Source organism: Megascapheus bottae, chromosome 5 (genome assembly GCF_031878675.1).
Source record: "Megascapheus bottae isolate mThoBot1 chromosome 5, mThoBot2.hap1, whole genome shotgun sequence".
NCBI lineage: Eukaryota > Metazoa > Chordata > Mammalia > Rodentia > Geomyidae > Megascapheus > Megascapheus bottae.
This window is the reverse complement of record NC_143513.1, coordinates 34,470,951-34,492,833: the sequence shown is the minus strand read 5'-3', so window position 1 is coordinate 34,492,833 and position 21,883 is coordinate 34,470,951. Positions and strand designations below refer to the sequence as shown.

Below are 21,883 nucleotides of genomic sequence, written 5' to 3'. Positions count from 1 at the left end.
GAAAAGGAAGGGAAAACGCAAAACACGTGCATGCGCGTGCACACACACACACACACACACACACACCACACACCACACTCACACACACACACACACACACACTATACTTCCCTCACTATATGTATGATATATGAAAGACATCCCTCTTTACAATTACTTTCACTTTGACAAGTTGTAAGAACAAATCTTTATGGTTTACACCATCTGAAGTATTTTGTGATTGGAAACTAAAAACAGATTTATGTACCTATGACAAGAACAATTAAATAGGTGATAACTTTTTTATAAAATTTTATGCTTGGTCTTAAATAAATATAGGCTACCCACACTGAACAATGATGAGGTAAACAAATTGAACAAACCAATCTCTTACAACGAAATTGTGGAAGCAATCAGGGAAATGCCAACCAAAAAAAGCCCAGATCCAGATGGATTCACTGCAGAATTCTACAAGACGTTTAAAGATGAAATAACACCTATGCTCTTGAAACTCTTCTGAGAAATAGAAACAGAAGGAGCAATACCAAACTCATTTTATGAAGCTAATATTACTCTCATCCCCAAACCAGGGAAAGACACCCCAAACAAAGAAAACTACACACCTATCTCTCTAATGAACACAGATGCAAAACTCCTCAATAAAATATTAGCCAACAGAATCCAGAAAAAATTTAAAAATCATACACTATGATCAAGTAGGCTTCATCCCACAGATGCAAGGCTGGTTTAACACTCGCAAATCAATCAATGTAATACATCACATCAATAGAGCTAAGGATAAGAATCATATGATAATTTCTCTGGATGCGGAGAAGGCATTTGACAAAATACAACATGCATTCATGTTGAAAGCACTAGAAAAAATAGGAATAAAAGGTACATTCCTCAAAATAGTGAAAGCCATATATGAAAAACCTACAGCCAGTATTATACTAAATGGTGAAAGACTAGAATCATTCACCTTAAAATCAGGAACTAGACAGGGATGCCCACTCTATCCACTTCTCTTCAATACAGTGCTGGAACCCTTAGCCAAAGCAATAAGGCAAGAAAAGGACATCAAAGGGATCCACATAGAGAAAGAAGAAATTAAACTATCACTATTTACAGATGACACGATCCTCTACTTGAGTGACCCAACAAACTCCACTCCCAAATTTCTAGAAATAATAAACTATTTTAGTAAAGTGCCAGGATACAAAATTAACCTTCAGAAGTCAGTAGCCTTCTTGTATACCAACAATACACAAACAGAAGGCCAAATCAAGAAAATGATCCCATTTACAATAGCCCCCAAAAGAATAAAATACTTAGGAATATACTTAAACAAAGATGTAAAGGAATTATTCAATGAAAACTATAAAAGCCTAACTAAAGAAATTAAAGAGGACACTAGGAAATGGAAAGACATTCCATGCTCATGGCTAGGGAGAACCAACATAGTGAAAATGGCTATACTGCCAAAATTGATATACAAATTCAATGCAATCCCATCAAAATCCCAAAGACATTCTTTATGGAAATAGAAGATATAATCCAAAGATTCATATGGAACAAGAAAAGACCTAGAATAGCCAAAACATTCTAGGCAAAAGGAGCAATGCTGGTGGTATTACAATAACAGACTTCAAACTCTACTATAGAACCATAATAACAAAAACTGCTTGGTATTGGCACAAAAACAAACCAGAAGATCAGTGGAACAGAACAGAAGACCCAGAAATACAACCACATACCTATAGGCAACTTGTATTGGACAAAGGAGCCAAAGATATACAGTGAAACAAACACAGCCTATTCAATTATTAGTGTTGGCAAAATTGGGCAGCCACATGAAGAAAACTAAAAATTGACCCTAGCCTTTTGCCATGCACAAGCATTAACTCAAAGTGGATCAAAGACCTCAATGTCAGACTGGAAACCGTGAAACTGCTACATAATAAAGTAGGAGAGACACTGGAACTCATAAGCTAGGCAAAAGATTCCTGAACAGAATCCCAGGGTCACAACAAATTGGAGAGAGACTCGATAAATGGGACTACCTAAAAATAAAAAGTTTCTGATAAAAACATAGTCGCAAAAGTAGAGACACAGCCAACCAACTGTGAAAAAATATTCACCAACAATACATCTGACAAATGCTTAATATCCAGTATCTACAGGGAACTCAAGAAACTAATCCCCCCAAAACCCAATAAACCATTCACTAAATGGGCAAGGGAACTAAAGAGAGACTTATCAGAAGAAGAGATTAAAATGGCAGAAACGCATATGAGAAAATGTTCATCATCCATGGTCATAAAGGAAATGCAAATAAAAACAACCCTAAGATGCCACCTTACCCCAACAAGAATGGCCAAGATTTTGAACTCAGACAATGACAGTTGCTGGTGGGGTTGTGGAGAAAAAGGAACCCTACTATACTGCTGGTGCTCTGGAAAGCAGTGTGGAAGTTTCTTAAAGAACTGAAAATAGACCTTCCCTATGATCCCGCCATACCACTTCTGGGCATCTATCCTGAACATCATGACCCAAGATATTATAAGGACACCTGCTCAGCTATGTTCATCTCTACACTATTCACAATAGCCAAGCGATGGAAACAATGCAGATGCCCTACTGCAGATGAATGGATACAGAAAATGTGGTATATATATATATATATAATGGAATTCTACATAGCCAACAGACAAGATAAAATAATGGCATTCACAGGGAAGTGAATGAATCTAGAGCCAATCTTTTTGAGTGAGACAAGTCAAGACCTAAGGAACAAAAGGCGCATGGTATCCTTAATATGTGGCTATTAAATCCAAAGAGTACAAGAGCGAGGACTCAATAACTACATACCCAAAGCTATGGACATGGTAATGGAAATATAAACATAACTATATAGACATAAAAACCTATGACTCTATAGACATAATGTTTTATTTCATAAATTAATATTTCTATGACATACAAACCCTTAGCCTAATTTTGATTAAGTTCTAAATACTAAGTCCCAGTGATTGTAAATAGAGATTCCCTCCTTGAACACTTGTTTGTTTAACTTGTCATTTAAAATATGATGTAAAAATCAACATTAATAAATTCTTTAATAAAAAAAAATTTATGCGTGGGCCAGGATTCTGCCCTAGTGGTAGAGTGCTTGCCTAGCACGAAGACCTGCGTTCAATTCCTTTCTACCACATATATAGAAAACCTGGAAATGTCATGGCTTAAGTGATAGAGCGCCAGCCTTGAGAAAAAAAAGCCCAAGGACAGTACTCAGACCCTGAGTTCAAGCCCCAGGTTTGGCAAAAAAAATTCATGCTCAATAAATCAAATTTTGTAATTATTCTTGTTGACAGAATTCTAAATTGCAGCCCTACAATTTAGAGGACTTCTGCTTTCTAGTATGCATACCTTGCTTAATTCTCTCCCCTGGAGTGTGGTTGGAAATTGTACACATAATGAGAAATTATGTCATGTTTCATTTAATAAAGAATTGGCTTCTGTGTAAATCAAAGTATACTATCCAATCAGGTTCAATCTAATAAGGAGAGCTTTCTTAAGGGCTTTGGCCCCTTCCTCAATTCAGAGATTTAAAGTAGGAGATGAATATCAGTAGGAAAATTCTTTGTAACTGTACTGCAGAATGCCAGCAGACTCTAAGAACTGCATGACTCCCATCTGCTTGCCAACAAAAGACAAGGATGTCAATGCTATAAGGAAAAGATACTGAATTCTGTCATCAACTGGAGTAATTCTAAATTGGAGTTCAATGTTGGTTTCACTCTTAAATCCTGATTAGAGAAACCTGCCATGCCATGGCCATGATAAACTTTTGATCTACAGAAGGATTCCCTTTATAAGTGGATTTTTTTCATATTTTTATTGTAATTAATAGAAAAGTTACATGATATTTGCCAGATAGGAGGTGCATTAATTCACATACATTGATACCCTTTCACATGTCTTGATCCCTATTTTATAAGTGGATATTTTTAAGCCAATAAATGTGTAGCAACTTGTTGCATGAAAACAATACTGGCAAATAATCAATTTTTACCTTGAATCTAAAGATTTTATCTTTAAAAAGAATTCATATTTAGGTTATTCATAAAGGTCAGTCTTAAAAATATAACCTATATGATTACTTATCTGGTGTAACTTAAATGACATTCATCTGTCAAAATACATTTACATTTCACTGAAAGTGACAGATGTTTTAAGTAGAAAATATCCCTTGGCTTTATTAAAAACTAGGGATAAATCTTTGCAATGGTCTGGTTACCAAGTATAATTTGTGATGCCAATAATAAAACCTTTTACTGTAACAATTTTAGAACTCCTAAAGTAGAAAGAACTCACTTAAATGTGAAGAAGGAAAATAAATCTCAGACTCTAGCTGACATGAATTTGGCCATTTAGCAATGGGTCAGCATTTTTCATGTCAATATAGGCCTCTAGGTAGTCACTTGAGGCCAATTTTATAAAGCTTTTCCAGTATACTCATTTTAAGCAATTCTACAACAAAACTTCTCCCAATAAAATTTCTGAAAATTCTCACTGATAGCTTGCTCTTTTCATATGTAAAAAAAGTATTCATATTAATATGACACAGTCATGGAGAAAAGCTCATCAAGTAAGTAAAAATAGAAGCAGTGTCAACATCACAAACAAAAGAACGCAGCACTGCCTGCATTTCCAAGTTAGTCAAGGCCCATTACCATTTAGCACGTTATATAAAGTAATTTGAAGTAACCTTTCAAGCTTAAAAGCCTCCACTTGCTATTTAATATCAAAACTCATTTCAGTAAGCAGCTAAACTCTCATAGAAGTAACACTTCAGTCAGAGAAAAAAATAATTCTATCTTGTGTTGCAAAAAGTTTATCATGATACAGTAAGCCTTTCCGTTGAACATTATTACCCTTCCCTCCTTTTTTTCCACTTTTCCCTCCCACTTAAAACAACTCCAATTAATGCTGGCAAGAAGGTAAGGCAGTCCAATGAGCAGATGTGGAAGCCAGGCATCGAGCTCCATACATGTCATATGGACACCCTCTACAGACCATCAGGCATGTGGTTCTCTTCATCTCTCAGTTTGTACAAAAGACGTATTATTCCTTTCAGACCCATTTTTACAATGAGAATTTATTCTGAAGAAGCTTTAATTAACTATATGTAAGACATACTTTTTCTCTTTACCTATAAAATAAAGCTTAGGAAATATTTAGGAAGTGGTTAAAAATATTCCCACCTGATCAAATATGAGGTTCCAGTTTCTATTATTCAGCTACTACATCTGTGCTAAATATATAGGATTGTTTCATTCTACAGAGTTCTAGTTACCAACAGCTATATTCTAATCAGCTGCAATGATCACTTTTGATCTTTGATAGAACTTCTGTTGTAGTGATATAAGCAATAATTTAATATCATCAAATTAGTAAATCAACTGTTACAATAAATGATGTTTCAGAAAAAATTAAATTAGGTCAAGAAAAAATGTATCATAGAAAGCATGAAGCATTAAATAAAGTATCCAATGAAGCATGGAACAAAGACAAATAACTGAAAGAATAAAGGACATTAAGGTGTAATGGAAAGCATTTGTTTATAAAGAGGTGGAGTTTATAAAAACATATATACTTTGCTTGTTGTATTGACTATACACCTGCATGAAAAACATAATAGATTCAGAACATGGTAAGTAACCAGAAACTTTTTAGAGGATGAATTCTGATCAACTGAGTCTCCTCCAATGACTTACTAAGTATTACTGCATTAACCAAGATGGCATGGCTCTTCTTTTGGGGTTATGACAGATATCTTCATTAGGAAGAAGTGACAAAAGGTGAAAACCATTGGTTCTAGAGGATGCATGAGAAGATAGAAAGAAGGTTAGAATGCCTCTGAAGATTATAATGCCTTTCAGGCCGACAGGAAGTGTGTGATGAGAGGCCATGGGGAAGGGATGATGGACCGACTAGGGAATATGTGGGGTTTGAAATATCTGAGGCTTCTGGGATGTCAACTGCCTTTGTAAAGCACCACTGTTGTTAGTTAGCTATGGAGAAACACATAAATCTAAGTATAATTTTTCTCATATTAGTCTATATGTGCATATGATTCATCTTAAACAGTGTTACTTCATCTAATTAGGAAGGTTTCTCTCATCTGTTCCCATTCTGTTTTTAAACAGACAGGGTGTGATTGCAAAACATGCATAGTCTAATTGTTCATCATCTAAAGCAAACGTCTCTGACGATATATTTTTAATTTTATTTTATTTTCAAGGTGATGTACAGAGGATTTAAAGTTACATACACAAGGTAGAGAGTACATTTCTTGTCAAATGTTGCTACCCCTCCCTTGTTTTTCTTTTTCTCCCACTTTCCTTCCCTCCTCCCCAATTTGTAAAGTTCATTCCAACATAGTGTTTGTGATCATCATTGTTGCATTGGTTTAACTATCGCCCTTAATCTCACCATTTTATTGTTTCCCTTTCCTAATGAAAACAAATATATATATATATAAATATATATATATAATACACAGGCTACAAAAATCAATTGCAGTAATAATATTTTTTGAAATTTATCTCTACTTCAGCTTTTCCCAGCAAATGCCTACTCAAAAAGCTAATTGTTGCAAATGACAAAAGATTATCGTTTATTAATGACTTATGATTTAAGATTTCTTATAGCTCTACTATATTAACATATACAACTCATATCATTATGTAGAATTAAACATTTAATATTTCACAAACTTTCTTGACCAAGGAACCTGCATTCAATTCAAGATCTCCTAGGACTATCCTTTACCAAATATACTTTTGAAAAAAAAATCTTTCCTTTATTATTCAACCTGTAACTACATGAGTAACCATTACTTAGCAAATGTCATTATGTGCATTACATTGTCATGAGAATAGTGACTGTAGGTGGCTTAGTATCCTGATAAATGAGCAAGACTTTAAAATAGAAGATTTCTTTTATAAAAGTTATAAGACATGATTATTCTTTTGTCCTGATGGCTCAGATGACACTACATACTTTTCTATTCAGGCAATGCCTTATATAGGCATTACTTTTGCATGAAATTTTCTAATTGAAGAATGTTATTTTTCTAATACTCATATATGGCAATATACTGATGTATAAACCAAAAGTGAACAATAAATGTGTGACATATATTAAATGCTGGAAGTCCAAACAGTAACAAAAGCTGTGAAAATATTTTTTTAAATAGATAAAACAAGCGTTCTTGTAGTTTACTCAATGTATTGCTTAGTCAATGGTCTAATTAACTCTCTTTTGGAATTTGTGGTTCAGATACATTAATTCTATTTTTAGCAGGTTCAATATAAAACTGCTTCGGAGGTATTTCTAGAAGATCAGAAAAATGACAATATATAAGGTATGTTAAAACACCATTCTATTTACAAAGGTATAAAATGGTCAACTGAAACTGGATGGGAAATATATAATAAATACTCCTGTGACATGATTAAAGTAGGACTCAAAGTGAACATAAACTTAATCATTTAATTCCAGGATTTCAAAGTAATTTTCTTTTAACCTGTCCTGGGACTTGCACTCAGGGTCTGGGCACTGTTCCTGAGCTTCTTTTGCTCCAGGATAGCACTCTTCCACTTGAGTCTGTTTGCAGTTATTTATTTTCTTTTTTTGTGGTTGTTTTGCTTTTCTGTACCCTTTGTCTTGTATATAAGTTTATTTTATCCATGGAAGGGAAAGTGAATCCAAGAAAGAGCTGAATACTCACTAGACACTGTTTTCTGGAAAGGAAAGGGAATCACGGAAGAGTAGAACAGATGAACTAATGCAACAGTAAACTCAAATAACATAAGTTAATTTGTACTTGAGAGGTAAATAAATATTTTTCCCACTGAAGTTCAACTTGTACATATTATAATAAAACAATGATAACAACCTAAATCCCTAGTCAGAGAAAATATGCAATAGTAATACTTAATGATTCTAAATAATTTAAGATGTTTAAGGGGCAAACATTACATATTGACTGATATATAGAATTGCCATGTTGGGCAGAATATTAATGACAATATGTATAAAATGAGAATTATTGGAAACTGCTTTTACTTAAATGTACTGAAAGAAAAATCTCTCAATTTATATTTGAATATTTTATATCAATCAAAAGGTATCATTAGGTACAACTTTTTGCCAGAAATTTTCACCTATGATATAGATCTCCAGTGTCACTCATTTGATATAATTAGCAGTGAAAAATCTCCTAACTGACTTTGTGGGGGGGGGACAGTAGATACACTGGGGTTTAAACTCAGGGCCTCATGCTTGACTTTCTGTTGGGATGACACTTTACTAATTGAGCTACATATACCTCCAATTCTGAATTATGTTTCTTATTATGAAGATGGGGTCTCATAGATTTTTCTGCTAGGGCTAGTTTTTAACCACAAATCTTCATATCTCATCCTCTGAGAAGCAAGATTATAGGTGCAAATTCCCAACACCTAGATCCTCGTTGACTATAGACTATTCTTTAGCCTTTCATTTTAATGTATATGTATTTGTATCTGTGTGTATGTGTACAATTTGTTCTTACATTCACTTAAGTACTTTGGAAATGCTCACTAAAGCACAGAAAAACATGTTATTTGTCAAGCTAGGAAATGCAATACATTCCCGTAGACCATCTGTGAGTATTTGGTAGAGGATACCCAAGGCACTCTAGCTGGAATGAAGATCTAAAGGGATCTAAGTCACATTGCTGGGTTTTTAATCACCCCAAAAGGCTCATTTGTTGCCTAGTGACAAATATATGCCAGGAATTTTTACATCATTGAAGCCGCGCATAATCAATCATCTTGCTGTTGAAGATCACTCTAATACTTTCTTCATCATGAGAAAACACTTCATTTTAAGTCATATTTTCACATAAAACTTACTTCGGAAGTGAATAGTAAAAACAGTAAATATCCCATTATGAGAAATTTTGGTTCTTTTCCATTTGAACTAAATAAGAATGATATAAATTCACTAGGTAAATTCATTGTCAACTAAGGCAGTTTTTCTCAGCAAAATTTCAGATCTTTTAAGATTAGTTCTTCCAGAAAGCCCTACTGTCACTATTAAAACTCTTTCGAGGATAAGACATTCCCTGTGTTGGCAAAAATTAATGGCTAAAAGAACAATCACCCTTTTCTCTCAGAAGTTAATGTATAAATAGCACCATTTATTCAAACTGGTCTTTAAATAGTTAAAACAAATAAAGCTCAAGCTGAAGTCTGGCTGGACCCCAAGACCTCCTAGAAACACTTGGCACCCTTTTGGGTCAGTGAGGAATATTGTACATTAGGGACAGGAAGAACTTTAGTGACAGGTATGTTTCATTAATGCACAAGTGACAAAGGATATAGCCAATAACAATTACAAAAAGTAGGGAAGCATCTATAGGAATGACAGCCATCAATTGGTAGCTCAAGAGAAGCAGAAGCTTCCAACAGAGAAATATAATATGCTCTATTAGAAAGTAATGCAGTAATCAATCCAGTAGAAAACATTGTATCATCAGAGAAATAAAATGTTTCAAGGAGAAGGAAGAAAACAGAGAAGCAAAAGAGCAATAGGAAGCAAATTCTTTCCTAACTTCTAAACAGCAAGACAAGAAAAGGCTTTCCAGTATGAATTGCCAGCATCATAGTGCAAATTAAGCCTAAAAACAATATTTAGAATATATTTAGAATTATATACATATATTACTGCACATGAATATATGCATATAATATATACTTATTGATTCCCAGATGATTATATAAGCATAGGCACATGTCAATACAGTTTACAATTCTTTTCACCAAAGCAGAATGCAGTTCCTTCAAAGTTCTTTGGAAGTCAATTACTTTTTTGCCAGTCCTGGACACTTTTTGCTCAAGGCTAGCAATCTGCCACTTGAGTCACAACACCACTTCTCCCTGTTTCTGTGTATGTGATTCCGGGGAATCAAATCCAGGGCTTTGTGCATGGTAGGTGAGCACTCTACCACTAGGTTATGCTCCCAGCCCCAAGTCAATTTCTTGGTACCAAACTAGCCATGGGACTCTTCTGTAAAAGCCAGTGATCAAGTCTTATACTAATTAAAACTTCATATCAATTATCAAAAGAAATAATAGTCACTTTTGGTTATACTGGATATTCTTTCCCTCTGAAATACGGCCTTGCAAACACAAAGAACTTCCTGTAGGTCAAAATAGCTCTAACATTGGCAGATATCCTAAATCCTATGATCATTTTTCAAAATAAGACCTTAAACTATCTCATACATATTTTCCAATTACAAAATCCTTGAAATTCATATATCCGTTAATTATATACTTCATTTGAGAAATCTGACTCTCAAATTACTATCTCTAAGTATAATTTTCCAATGTGCAGAATGTCCAATATTTTCCTGGAAAATTTATAGTCTCTACCCAAAGGGACCTCATTTCATTCTTCTAACCACTAACAAAATTTTGATAATTATAATGATTAAATGTATATATATATATATATATCCAAATACAACCCTGAAAATATGCATACATATAGATGTATATAAATCATGTTACTCTCTTCTCCTTTCAAGATACCTTTTTTAATATACCAATTATACTTTTTTTTGCCAGTCCTGGGCTTGAGCTCAGGGCCTGAGCACTGTCCTTGGACTTTCTCAAGGCTAGAGCTCTACCACTTGAGCCTCAATACCACTTCTGGCTTTTTTCTATGTATGTGGTACTGAGGAATTGAACCCGGGTCTTCGTGCCTACTAGTCAAGCACTCTACCACTAGGTCAAACTCCCAGCCCCACAAATATACTTTTGTTTTTAATAGTGGTTTTACAACTCTTTCAATTAACTGCATCGTGCTGATACCATAAATATCCCTGTTACAAGATATAACTTTTTGAATATTAAAATAAATGTAATTGTATTGGAAAAAATCCCCAACTATAAATATGTAACAAGAACATTTCCTCTAAAATTATAAAATAAATTTTAAGTTTTGTTGTTTATTTCATTTTTCTATTTTATCCAAAATACTGTAAAATAGTAATTCTGTTTTGTTTTACACATGAAGTGCTGAAGGAAATCACCATTTGTCTTCCTTTAAAACTGTCTTAGTTAACATTCAGCACAGCTGACAAGGAAGAAATAGTCAAAAAACTGCTGACACCAGTGGTAATAATGATTTCCTATGTTCTTAACTACATCAAACCAATCTAATGTGTTTTGGGATAAAAATCATTCTATGGTTTGTTCTTAAAACTATTTAGCATACAACTCTAAAGCCAAACAAACTTCAGAGCATTACTATACAACCTGCTAAGATCTACTGAGTTTTTCCATTCTAACAAATGTGAGGGTGAGAAGAGTATAATGCTCTTGGAGTATTTTGGATTTGTATAAAACTGTAATTATTTTAAATCCATTTTCATAACATCTATTAAACACTTGTTAAAACATTTATTTATCTAAGATAGAAATAATCATTTCATCTCTGTGTTTGCCAGCACCCAAATATTGTAATAGCTCTAACATGGTATCAATGATTGCATATTCATTCATTTATCATCATAATAGTAGGTGGAAATTCACCATCTGCTTTCTGGTCATGTTTTGACACTCCATAAAAATATCTTCACATTAGTCATAAAACTCCATCTATCTTCCTTTCCACAGTTTCTGGTAAAGTGCTCTACTATATTGATGCCAGATAAAATCTAAGAGAGACTTATAAAATGCCTAGACATAAAATGTATGAGTTATTGTTCTCACTAGGCAGCAATATTAATTTCATAAAGTCTCTAACTGGTTTTAAATGTAACAGAATTCACTCAGTTGATCAATCTGCAACCACCTTTTTAAAAATGGTATTAGAGACTAGAGGATTAAAGAACATGAGAATCAAATATTACTTTAACTGAGAGTTTCCAAATGTAAACTGAATAATCCTCCTGAGCTGTAGGTCTTTAATGCCTGCAGAACTGGAATTTAAATTTACCAGCATCTTGAATCTTCTTACCTAAATGAAGTTTGTGTGTGATGTACGTACCCATAGCAGTTTGAGGAAAATAGATCCTTAGTAAGAAAATAAGCATGAAATAAATAACAGAAATTTCTAAGTTATCAATATAATTTGTCTTCCACAGTAGAAACTTACGTTCCTCTCAAGTATCTCAGAATAAATGGATAGATTCACAACTATATGTAAAAATATCTATTTCCTACCTCAGTTAAGTGGGGTGTAGGGTTAAATCCACAGAGATTGCACACTTGATTCTTGCATTCAGTGCAAGTATTGAAGTTAGGAGGATCCTGAGAACCCACATTAAGTTCAGTTTTGCACAGAGGGCAGGTTGGTTTTGGTTTGGTGGTTTTCTCAAGCTTGTCAGGAAGGACAGCCTTTTGAGGCTCCATGGCTGGAGGTTTTCTATCTTTAACAGGCAGAGGCTTCTGATCAGTTTCCATTCTTTTCCCTATTGGAGCTTGATCAGCTTTGGGCTCTAACTTTTCAGCTCCAGGAGCTTTAGTTTCCTTTTTTGCAGGTGTAACCTTGGCAGGGGCTGGTGGGGCCTGAACGGTGGCCTTGGATGGTACCTGAGAAGGTGGCTGTGAAGGAGTAGGGACTTGTTTAGATGGCGCTGCTGGACCACCTTGTGAAGGAGGTCCTGGCTGGCCCGCTGTGGAAATTAAATTTGATGCCTGGCTGAAGATGGATGCTCCAAACCCAAAGAGTTTCCCAGTCACACTTTCTTGAGGGGTTGTAGGCTGCGACTTAGAAGCATCAGTGATACCTCCTAGATTCAGACTGAAACGTCTCGATTGCTCCTGAGGCTTTGGCAGTTGTTGAGATGCAGGAGTAGTTTGGCCAGCAGTCGCTCGTGGCCCAGAAGGCACAGGTGACCCTTTCGGCATTGGCTTGGCATCGGGTTTAGGGGTCATTTTGGTTTGGGCTTTCTTGGGTTCCTCCTTCTTTGGAATGGGCTCAACTGGTTTTTGATCTTTGCTGTCTACACTGGGCCCACGATGTGAGATAATTTTTGAATCTGATGCAGGTCGAGGTATAGCTTTAGAATCGATTGGAGTGACTTTTTCTCCGGTTGGTGGAAAACTCTGTGAGGGTTTTGTGGAATCTGTTTTAACAGGAGGGGATTTCTCTTGAGCTTGAGATAGTATCTGGGAGCTGGACAGATCAGGTTTTGTTATCACTGGTGCTGAGGATGCAGTGTCATCTGTAGGTGGCCTTGCCATCTGGGGCTGCTTTGGTTTATCATCCACAATGGGGGCCTTGGCCTGCTCTGATGAAGGGACCGAAGTGTCTTTGGGAGGAGTTGGCTTGGGCAAGGCCTCTGTCACAGGAGGCTGCTTGGTTGTTGCTGGGGCAGGACCATGAAGGGTTGGTTGTTTCACTAATGGTGGTGGCTTTTTAGACTCAGGTGCCTTTGCAATATCCTGCTTGGGTGCAGAATCCTTTGGAGAAGCCTGCTGGGACTGCAGAGATGTTCTGCTGGCTGCTGCTGCTACAGTCTTCGATTTGGGTTGGGGTGATGATGGAACGGGAGTCAGTTCACCTCCCAGAGCTCTTTGCATCTGACAGTTTAAACAGAGCCATTCTTTTATCTAGAAAGAATATAAAACCACCTGTCATTGAGATAACAACATTGCAAATAAAACTAACTCTAAAGCATGCCTGCTGACATTGGTTAAATGTCTCTCCACATTCAAAGTGTAAAATGTACACCACATTAATTTAGAGTAAAATATTTGAGTTTAATTTTGGGAAAATATAATTAATGAAACTCACAAAAACAGAAGGCAATGCACTTTAAGGCAAGTAAAATGTAACAACTGAAATAGTTTCAAGTTTCTCCCAATGTTAGTTATTTTTTACTATTATTTGCTCAATTTAATTGCTTTCAGAAAATTTGTAGAACAAAAGAGTGAGTTTTAACTTACTTGATTCTATTAGTCATTTATAATGTGTATTTTCTTTACTCATGGCTCCTCACAAATTTTAGTTATACAACGTGGAGTAGGCTTGTTGAGTTACAAAAACATTACCAATTTCTTAAATTAGCAAGACATTATTTCACCCTCTAAGTCAACATACTGAAATGTGTGAAAAATAAAAATCCTTAACACTTTCTGCAAAGGGAATAAATAAAAAATAAAGTCATCCTCTCCAAAGATAACAATTAGCATAATTTAATGCAGAAAGTTGATGTTTTTTCCAACTATTACAAATATACTTTAAAACACCATAGCCAGTCTGTAGGATTTGGAAACAAGTGCTTTATCTTTTGTGACTGTCTTTCTTAATGTACTATGTTATTTCTCTTCTCTTTTGTTGCTCTTTGGTTAATCTCATATTGTTACTATACCTGACTGCATTACCTGCTTAAAACAACAACAACAACAAAAACACCATAGCAGGGTGTGATGGGTCATGCCTGTAATCCTAGCTAATCAGGAGGCTGAGATCATAGGATAAAAGCCAGCCCTGATAGAAAAGAACCTGATACTCTTATCTCCAAATAACCTCTAGAAAACAGGCAGTAAGCCTTGAGCCCTACGACCTATCAAAAAAAAGTATAAATGTACATGTTTGACTGATACTATATGTGTAAAAAAAAGCAGAGAAATATAACTGTAAATACATGTATGTATTGACATAACTGCTCTTTTAATATTGCATCTATTGTGAATATAGTTTGATATCATATATTTCAGATAATTTAAATATGTTAGCATTTATCTTTACACATACCATTCTAAATAATGTTTTGTAGCAGAATACTTTAAATGCTACCAAGAAAACTTAGGATATCAAATTATACTAAGATACAAACCTCTCCACCCACAGTAATTCATCTCAACATTTCGTCAGTGAAATTCTTTGAGAAGAATATGATATAGGAGAAAAAAATACACTGGCAATAGAAAAATTTCCCATAGTTCAAAATTATAAAGTGAAGGGTTATTATTTTTTTCATAGGCCTCCATGCTGCCAGAAACAGGAGAAAATGTAATTAAAATATAATTCTTTACAACTACTGCAACTGTTTTTCTATAGAGCATCTATTACATATCTATAGCCACAATGATGACTTTAAGGTTCAAGCTTCTGGAGTTACTCTCCTTACCATTAATTGTTTTTATTCGTTTTAACAAAAAAATACAGTCAAAATAAATGTAAAGTGTAATCAACATTCCCTCCTTTATTCAAATGGTTAATGTGCACATTTTGCAGAATATTTGGCACTGTAAAACCAGAAATTTTGCTGCCCTTTCTTCACAATACAGTGAATAAAGAAGAAAGCAAAATGTAATAAGAATAAATAATACAATTTCTGGCACTGTGTGTATGCATTTGTGTGTGTACTTGTGTATGTATCTGATAATATAATGCATACTTCCTTCTTTTCTGTCAATTTCTTTGTGCTTTTCTTAGACCTTTTTAGGTTTTTATTAGTTAAAACTGATAAGTTGGTCTGCAATGTGAATGTCAGAGCTTCAGACAGTCTCTCATTAGACCCTAACTTCAAGATGAAAGATTTTGATAACATATCCAGTATATTATATACACTGACCATTGGAAACACACTGTATACTGAACTTGTGACAAAATAAAAAGATTGGTTGTCATTCAAAAAGGTAAATAAATGCATCTCCCTCCAAGAAAGCTAAGAAAAGGGAGGCAACAATCATGAATCACTCCCCCTCCACTGAGAAAATATGTTTCTCTGAACATACTCTTGTCATGAATAGACTTCACTCTTCTCTTTTTGGTTCTTTTAATGACCAGATTTCTGTACATAAGAGAGATTTCATTCCTTTATGTTCCACTCACTGGCTGAACACAGGTTGAAATTATAGTCTATAGCTATTGCAATATGAAAAGCTTTTTAATCCTCTTAGGAATTTTTTTAGACAGAGCTTCCTTTTTATTTAATTCTACTGGCATAGAAGTAATTTTTTTTAAATCTCAGTACTAAACAACTTTATGCTGTAAACAACAGCATCTACAATACCCACCATGACTTCTCAAAAAAAGGGGGGGCAGAAAACTAATAACAACAGATGCTGGAGGGGATGTGGCCAGGAGGGATCACTACTGCACTGTTGGTGGGAGTGCAAACTTGTTCAACCACTATGGAAAGCAGTGTGGCAGTTCCTCTAAAGACTAAACATAGAGCTCCCCTATGACCCAGCAATTCCACTACTTGGCATTTACCCAATCATTCAGAAACAAGGACATACTAAATCCACCAGCACAACAATGTTCATTGCAGCACTATTTACCATAGCAAAGATATGGAACCAACCTAGAAGTCCCTCAGCTGATGAATGGATCAACAAGATGTGGTATTTGTACACAATGGAATTCTATGCTGCTGTCAGAAAGTACGGCATCGCCCCATTTGGAAATGGAAAGACTTAGAAAAAATCATATTATGTGAAGTAAGCCAGACTCAAAGGAACTTAGGCTCAATGGTTTCCCTCATTCATCATAATCAGTAGAAACCTTGGGCTCTACTAGCATAGATTTGCAATAGAGCAAAACCTTGATACAAAAGGCCATATTATAGGACGCTAAATCAGGATCTCTAGGATATAGAAACATAAGCCATATAATGATTGTTGTCCTTAAGGTATTATGTTATCTCTCATTTCTTTTGCTGTCCCTTGGTTATCTCATATTGTTACAGTATCTCACTTTGTTACCTGATTTATCAGATATATTTGTATTTGGTTATTTCAAATTGGATAGGGAAGGGGGAAAACAAGATGGGGGGGAGGAGGAGAGGGTAATGGGGACCAAGACATGTGAAAAGGTATCAATGTATGTGAATTAATGCACCTTCTATCTGGCAAATATCATGTAACCCTTTTATTAATTACAATAAAAAATATCAAAAAAATAAATAAAAAGGACCTGTACTATTCAAACTATCTGTTCAAACTATACATTGAAAACATGAAAAAAGTCCATGAGCAGTTCCAGGAAGGGTGGTAAAACATCATCATAACCTGACTTCCACTTTGCTCTTTGCCAAGACTCTCACAATGGACTTAGGGAGAATATGACAGTAATAGCTCCACTGCCATCTGTTACTTCAATAGGAACTTTTACCACATTGCCAATTATTCCATAAGTAAGTATGCTATGCTTGTGATAGGCAAGTCTCCATTCATTCCCACCCATTTCTAAAGCCACTCTTCTCAGTTAAACTTACCGTTCTCAAACATTGTTTACTTCCACCCAAAGTAACCCATTTAAAACAAACAACAGAAGTGGCTAACTCAAGCTCCCTCGTGATCTATGAAATAAATCCTATTATTATGAGAAAATGTAACATATTTAATTTTACTATTTCAAATTCTATATATTCCCCTAAAGAATCAAGGCAACAAATTTGAATCACTTCCTTGTAGTGCTTTGTATTGATCCCGGAAGTCTAACTGACCCCGAAGGCATCACAGATGTTCACAAATATTGTTTTAGCTGGTTTGAATTACACAAATTAATGGCAGATGCTTAGCTGTGCTCTTCAGGCTACAGCATTTCTGTGTTTACTCTGTCAATTCCTACTGTTTACCTAGTCAGTACTGCAGGCTCCTGTGTTCCTTTTCTAGCTGCATGCCACTCTCCTCAGAATCTTGTATCTTTGGCCTCATACAACCTAGCTAAATTTTGATCCAATTGTAAAATGACAACAAATAAAGAGTTATCCAGAATTACATTGTCTTTTAACCATAAACCTAGAGACAATTGCTGTCATGTTTGAAAATTAAACCCTTCTCTCTCATTCTGAACATACATGTATCTGATATTCTAGCATCATTCCTCAGTTGCTGCCAGTTAATTATGGTACATATGGTCTGTAGTCCCCTTGTTCTGAATGACTGAGGCATCCTGCTACCACGAGAAGAATCTTTAGTCCTTATCATGCCTTTCCTTTCAAAGAAAGTTCATAAACAACTTGCCAGGTCCAACATCAAAAGTAGCATCCCTCCCTCATACTATATTAAAATCATCCACATTTATTTAAAAGGGAATAAATGGTACTTGGAGAGCCTACATTTGTATCAATGAGTCAAAGAACAATATGTTCCTGTACAGGCATTAAAAAGAAACAACTAATTCAAGCCTCAATTGTTCTTGGAAGTCTAGAATGAATACAACAAACATGGGAAATAGTAACATCATATCTTCCTTTCTCCATCTATTTCCTTATTTACAAAATGTCTACAGTTTCGATGTAAGCACAATTACTTAATAGCCACACTAAATGCAGTAAGATACATGAAAAAAAACAAAGAAAATACTGATTTGTTACATAAATGGGAGTAAGAGAATTTCTTTTCATTTTCACATCACCATACATGCTAATGTATGCCAACATACCTCTCTGATCAATACATCAATCAAGTTTCCTTTTTGATCAGCCTTTACTATGTATCACAGATGAGAAATACAGTAATGCAATTTCATTACATAAGATTGAGCAATCATAACTGTCTTATTTACATTTCTCAAGAAGTACCCTATGAAGGCTTAAATGTGAACATTGTGTACATGTATATAGAATTTCAATTACCACTGTCTCTTTCACAGAACATACCAATACCAATGATCACCCAAAATTATATTATGATTTTTAAGAGTGCATATTAAATAATAATTCAAAACAACCATCTAAACAATGAAGTGAATCAATCAATTATGGGGACCCAGAATGGAAGCATCCTTCCGTTCAGACTATCATTAATTTGTTTAGCTTCAAAACAGAATAAAAGTATCTCAAAACAATAACAACTAAATATTCCCATTCCCAACAAACAGAAAGCCTGTACAAGATTTATGATGGAATCCCTTCTCAATTGCATGGCAGATGTACTTGAAATAATGGAATGCCAAGAGAACAAAGTGAAGAATTTATACTTGCTGGTGAGTATATTAGCTGTTGAAAAACTATTCTCTAATCATGTTATAATAAAAACCTCTTTGATTCTTGTTGCTGATTCATCATAACTACTTTTCTGCCAACTCTATCATTTAAATAGAGCATCTATTCTGTCAAGACATTATTCTCACCTTCTCTTACCTAAGCCCTGAGTTTGTGTAAACTGTGGAGTCCTCCTTTATCTAAATGTGGCTCTTTCAGTCAATTCATTACAATCCACATTAAAATATCCCCTGTACCACTTATTGTTTTAACATCACCCAAGACATGCCACATCTTAAATGATATTTAGATTCAAATATTTAGAGGCTGCAAATATTTTTAAAATATTTCCTCTTATCCTTAGAATTTGAAATATCATTTAATGATGAATTCTCTCAAAGAATATTTTTTGCTATTTTATATCATTATTTAAAAATTTTACTAAGCAGTACACATTGTTTTGAATGCTATGAAAAGATATAGTAAGACAAAGTTCTAAGAAAATAATATTATAAGGTGGACATCAATAATGGCTCACACCTGTAATTCTAGCTACTTGGGAGGGTAAGAATGAAAAAATCATGGTCTGAGGCCAACTAGGGAAGAAAATATGCATAACTCTATCTCAACAATAATCATCAATAGATAGAGTTTGAGGTTTTGTTTAAGTGGTACTGTACCAGCCTAACAAGCACAAAGCTTTGAGTTGAAATTTCAATGTTGAAAATAAAAGAATCCAATGTTATAAAAAGAAATCCATGCTGATTTCAAAACTGATTATGATTTTTATTCCTCAAGGCTCACTCCAACCACATGACATCTCCCACAGAGGGAAGCACTAGTAAAACAACAGGTTCACTGGGGATAGTTCAATGTGGTTAGTATCCTAAGATATACACACTAATGTATAATTTGTCTTGGCTCCTCAGAACTGTGATAACATGGGAAGCAACTCCATGAAAGAATTTTATTCAGAGCAACCTGAAGTTGTATGACACGAAAGCATTGCAACAAAATCAATATCCTGTGTCTTCCAGAAGCCTTAAGCTTAGAGATGAAGTATTTCATTTCTCTTTATTGGCTTCGTCTAAATATGGTTCAAATTAATGCACAGACAGCTTTGACAAGCAAAGAATAAGAAACTGGCTAAATAGCATCCCCAGCATAAGGTATTTGAAATTCACAATGTTGTCTTGAGCCAAAAATTCTTCAGAGTTTGCTAAGTAGAATGTTGCTATAATTTGGATCTGGAATATCCCCTAAAGGACCATGTGTTAAAGGCTTGGTTGGCAAGACTATAAGAGTTGAAGCCTACTGGAAGTCTCTGGTCACTGGAGATAAGTTCTTGAAGAAGGTCATGGGACCCTGGCCTCTTTATTGTATTATTATTATTATTATTATTATTATTATTATTATTATTATTTGTATTCCTACCATGAGGCGAAAGTTGTTTTATCCATCACATGTTGCTTCTCACCTATTTTTAGGAGTAGAAGTATCTCCATATCATGAGAAGTTCAGTTAAATGACCATTCCCTGTCTCTACTACCAGGTAAAAGTGAAAAAGTGAAGGCAGAATTATGAACCAAGTGTATTATTACTTTTTCCTTACATTCACATCACCTCTTTACCTACAGAAAATAGGACTATGCTTACTAATTACTTTTACTCACCATTAAAGGATCTGGAATTGAAAAGCCATCTATTAACTCTTAAGATTATATCCTCCCTATCTAAAAGAGTAAGGGATCCCCACCAACAATCTGCATTCCTCTCCTGGTACATGCTAACCTTCCTACATTTCACTTTTCTCCAGAAAAGCTTAGTACCATCTGCCATACCATATGTTTACTTAACTGTGATCCTTGCTAGAGTATATATTTTATAAGAGAAACACTTTAGTATGTTTTGTTCACTCTTATATTCCAGAGTCTAGAAAATTCCTGAATCACAGTAAAGACTATGTAGCCAAATAATTCTGCAAGTTTTTGTTTGTTTGTTTGTTTGCCAGTCCTGGGAGTTAGCTCAGGGCCTGAGCACTGTCCTTGGACTTTCTCAAGGCTACAGTTCTAGCACTTGAGCCTCAGCACCACTTCTGGCTTTTTTTATTTTTCCTATGTATGTGGTACCGAGGAATCGAACCTGGGTCTTTGTGCATGCTACGCAAGCACTCTACCACTAGGCGGAACTCCCGGCCCCTGCTGTTCTTTTAATATAGCTCCCTAATCAAGGGATATTCTGAATTTTTATTTTCCTTAACTGAGTCCTTTGTACTCCAATAGGCCTACTGAAATTTGAATATGATAAATCTTTTTCGGGAATTTAAGAATTTTTATATTTATTTTCTTGAGTGAATCCACTAGACTGTTTTGTATTTGTTAATTAGAAATGTAATGACACCAGGTGTGGTGGCTCACACCTGTAACCTAGCTACTCTGGAATCTGAGATCTGAGGATTGTGATTCAAAGCTAGTGTGGGGAACCTTATCTCCAATTAAACCACCAGAAAAGCAAAAGTGGTGCTGTGGCTCAAGGAGTAGGTGGTAGCCTTGAGCTGAAGAGCTTAGGGAAAGCACCCTCTCTGAGGTTCTCCTGGGAAGTCAATTATGCAGTTGCTTTCCTAACCCAATGTCTCATCTTCCAAGAATTCTTCAGCATATCAACTTCGATTATTTGTGCTCTAAAACAAATTGGGACCAAAGATACCTTCAATATTTTTTTAATTAAAAAAAAATATTTACAGCCAGGTGTGGTGGCTCATGCCTGTAATTCTAGCTACTCAGAAGGCTGAGATCTGAGGATCACGGTTCAAAGCCATCCTAGGCAATAAAAAGCAGGCAATAAAAAGCCGAGAGACTCTTATTTCCAATTAATCACTAGAAAAACAGGAAGTGG

The 21,883-nt window shown here is 35.0% G+C and overlaps 1 protein-coding gene across 5 annotated transcripts in view; it reads right to left on the bottom strand.

Moving 5' to 3' along the window:
* Pclo (piccolo presynaptic cytomatrix protein) overlaps window positions 1–21,883 on the bottom strand; it is a 263,933-nt gene that overhangs the window by 229,095 nt on the left and 12,955 nt on the right. For all 5 annotated transcript variants that reach the window (XM_090332895.1, XM_090332894.1, XM_090332893.1 and 2 more), the window contains one exon: window positions 12,267–13,658. In XM_090332895.1, the coding sequence (XP_090189021.1) occupies window positions 12,267–13,658 (1,392 nt within the window). The remainder of the gene's footprint in view (window positions 1–12,266; window positions 13,659–21,883) is intronic.